Source organism: Eimeria mitis, genomic scaffold (assembly GCF_000499745.2).
Source record: "Eimeria mitis Houghton genomic scaffold, Emh_scaff2534, whole genome shotgun sequence".
Lineage (NCBI taxonomy): Eukaryota > Apicomplexa > Conoidasida > Eucoccidiorida > Eimeriidae > Eimeria > Eimeria mitis.
The window spans coordinates 6,237-6,622 of NW_013570874.1; the positions used below are offsets into that span (position 1 = coordinate 6,237).

The window sequence follows — 386 nt, forward strand, 5'->3', positions numbered from 1 at the left end:
GTACGAGGTGGAGGCGGATGAGTGTGAGCACTACAGCAGCGGCACTGCAGCAGCAGCAGCAGAAAACGCAACAGAAGCAGCAGCAGCAGCAGCAGCAGCCTCTGCTGCTGCAGCAGCAGCAGGTCTCCTCCCTCCTTCAGCTTGGGAGCAGCAACAAATCGATGCCCCGCAGCAGCAGCAGCAGCAGCAACAGCAGCAGCAGCAGCAGCAGCAGCAAACACGAGGCCGGGCTGCAAAGCTAGGCCGTCGTCTCCTTGCTGCTGTCCGTCTCGCACGCAGCCGCAGCAGCCAGCCGTCGCAGCAGCAGCAGCAGCAGCAGCAGCAGCAGCAACAGCAGCAGCAGCAGCAGGAGCAGCATATAGAGCAGCAGCTCACAGAGCAGCAGC

General features: G+C 63.0%; 1 protein-coding gene across 1 annotated transcript in view; it reads left to right on the top strand.

Moving 5' to 3' along the window:
• Positions 1-386, top strand: part of EMH_0055200 (uncharacterized protein) — a gene marked incomplete at both ends in the record, with an annotated part of 7,775 nt that overhangs the window by 6,035 nt on the left and 1,354 nt on the right. The window contains one exon of the mRNA XM_013497206.1: positions 1-262. Within this exon, the coding sequence (XP_013352660.1) occupies positions 1-262 (262 nt within the window). The remainder of the gene's footprint in view (positions 263-386) is intronic.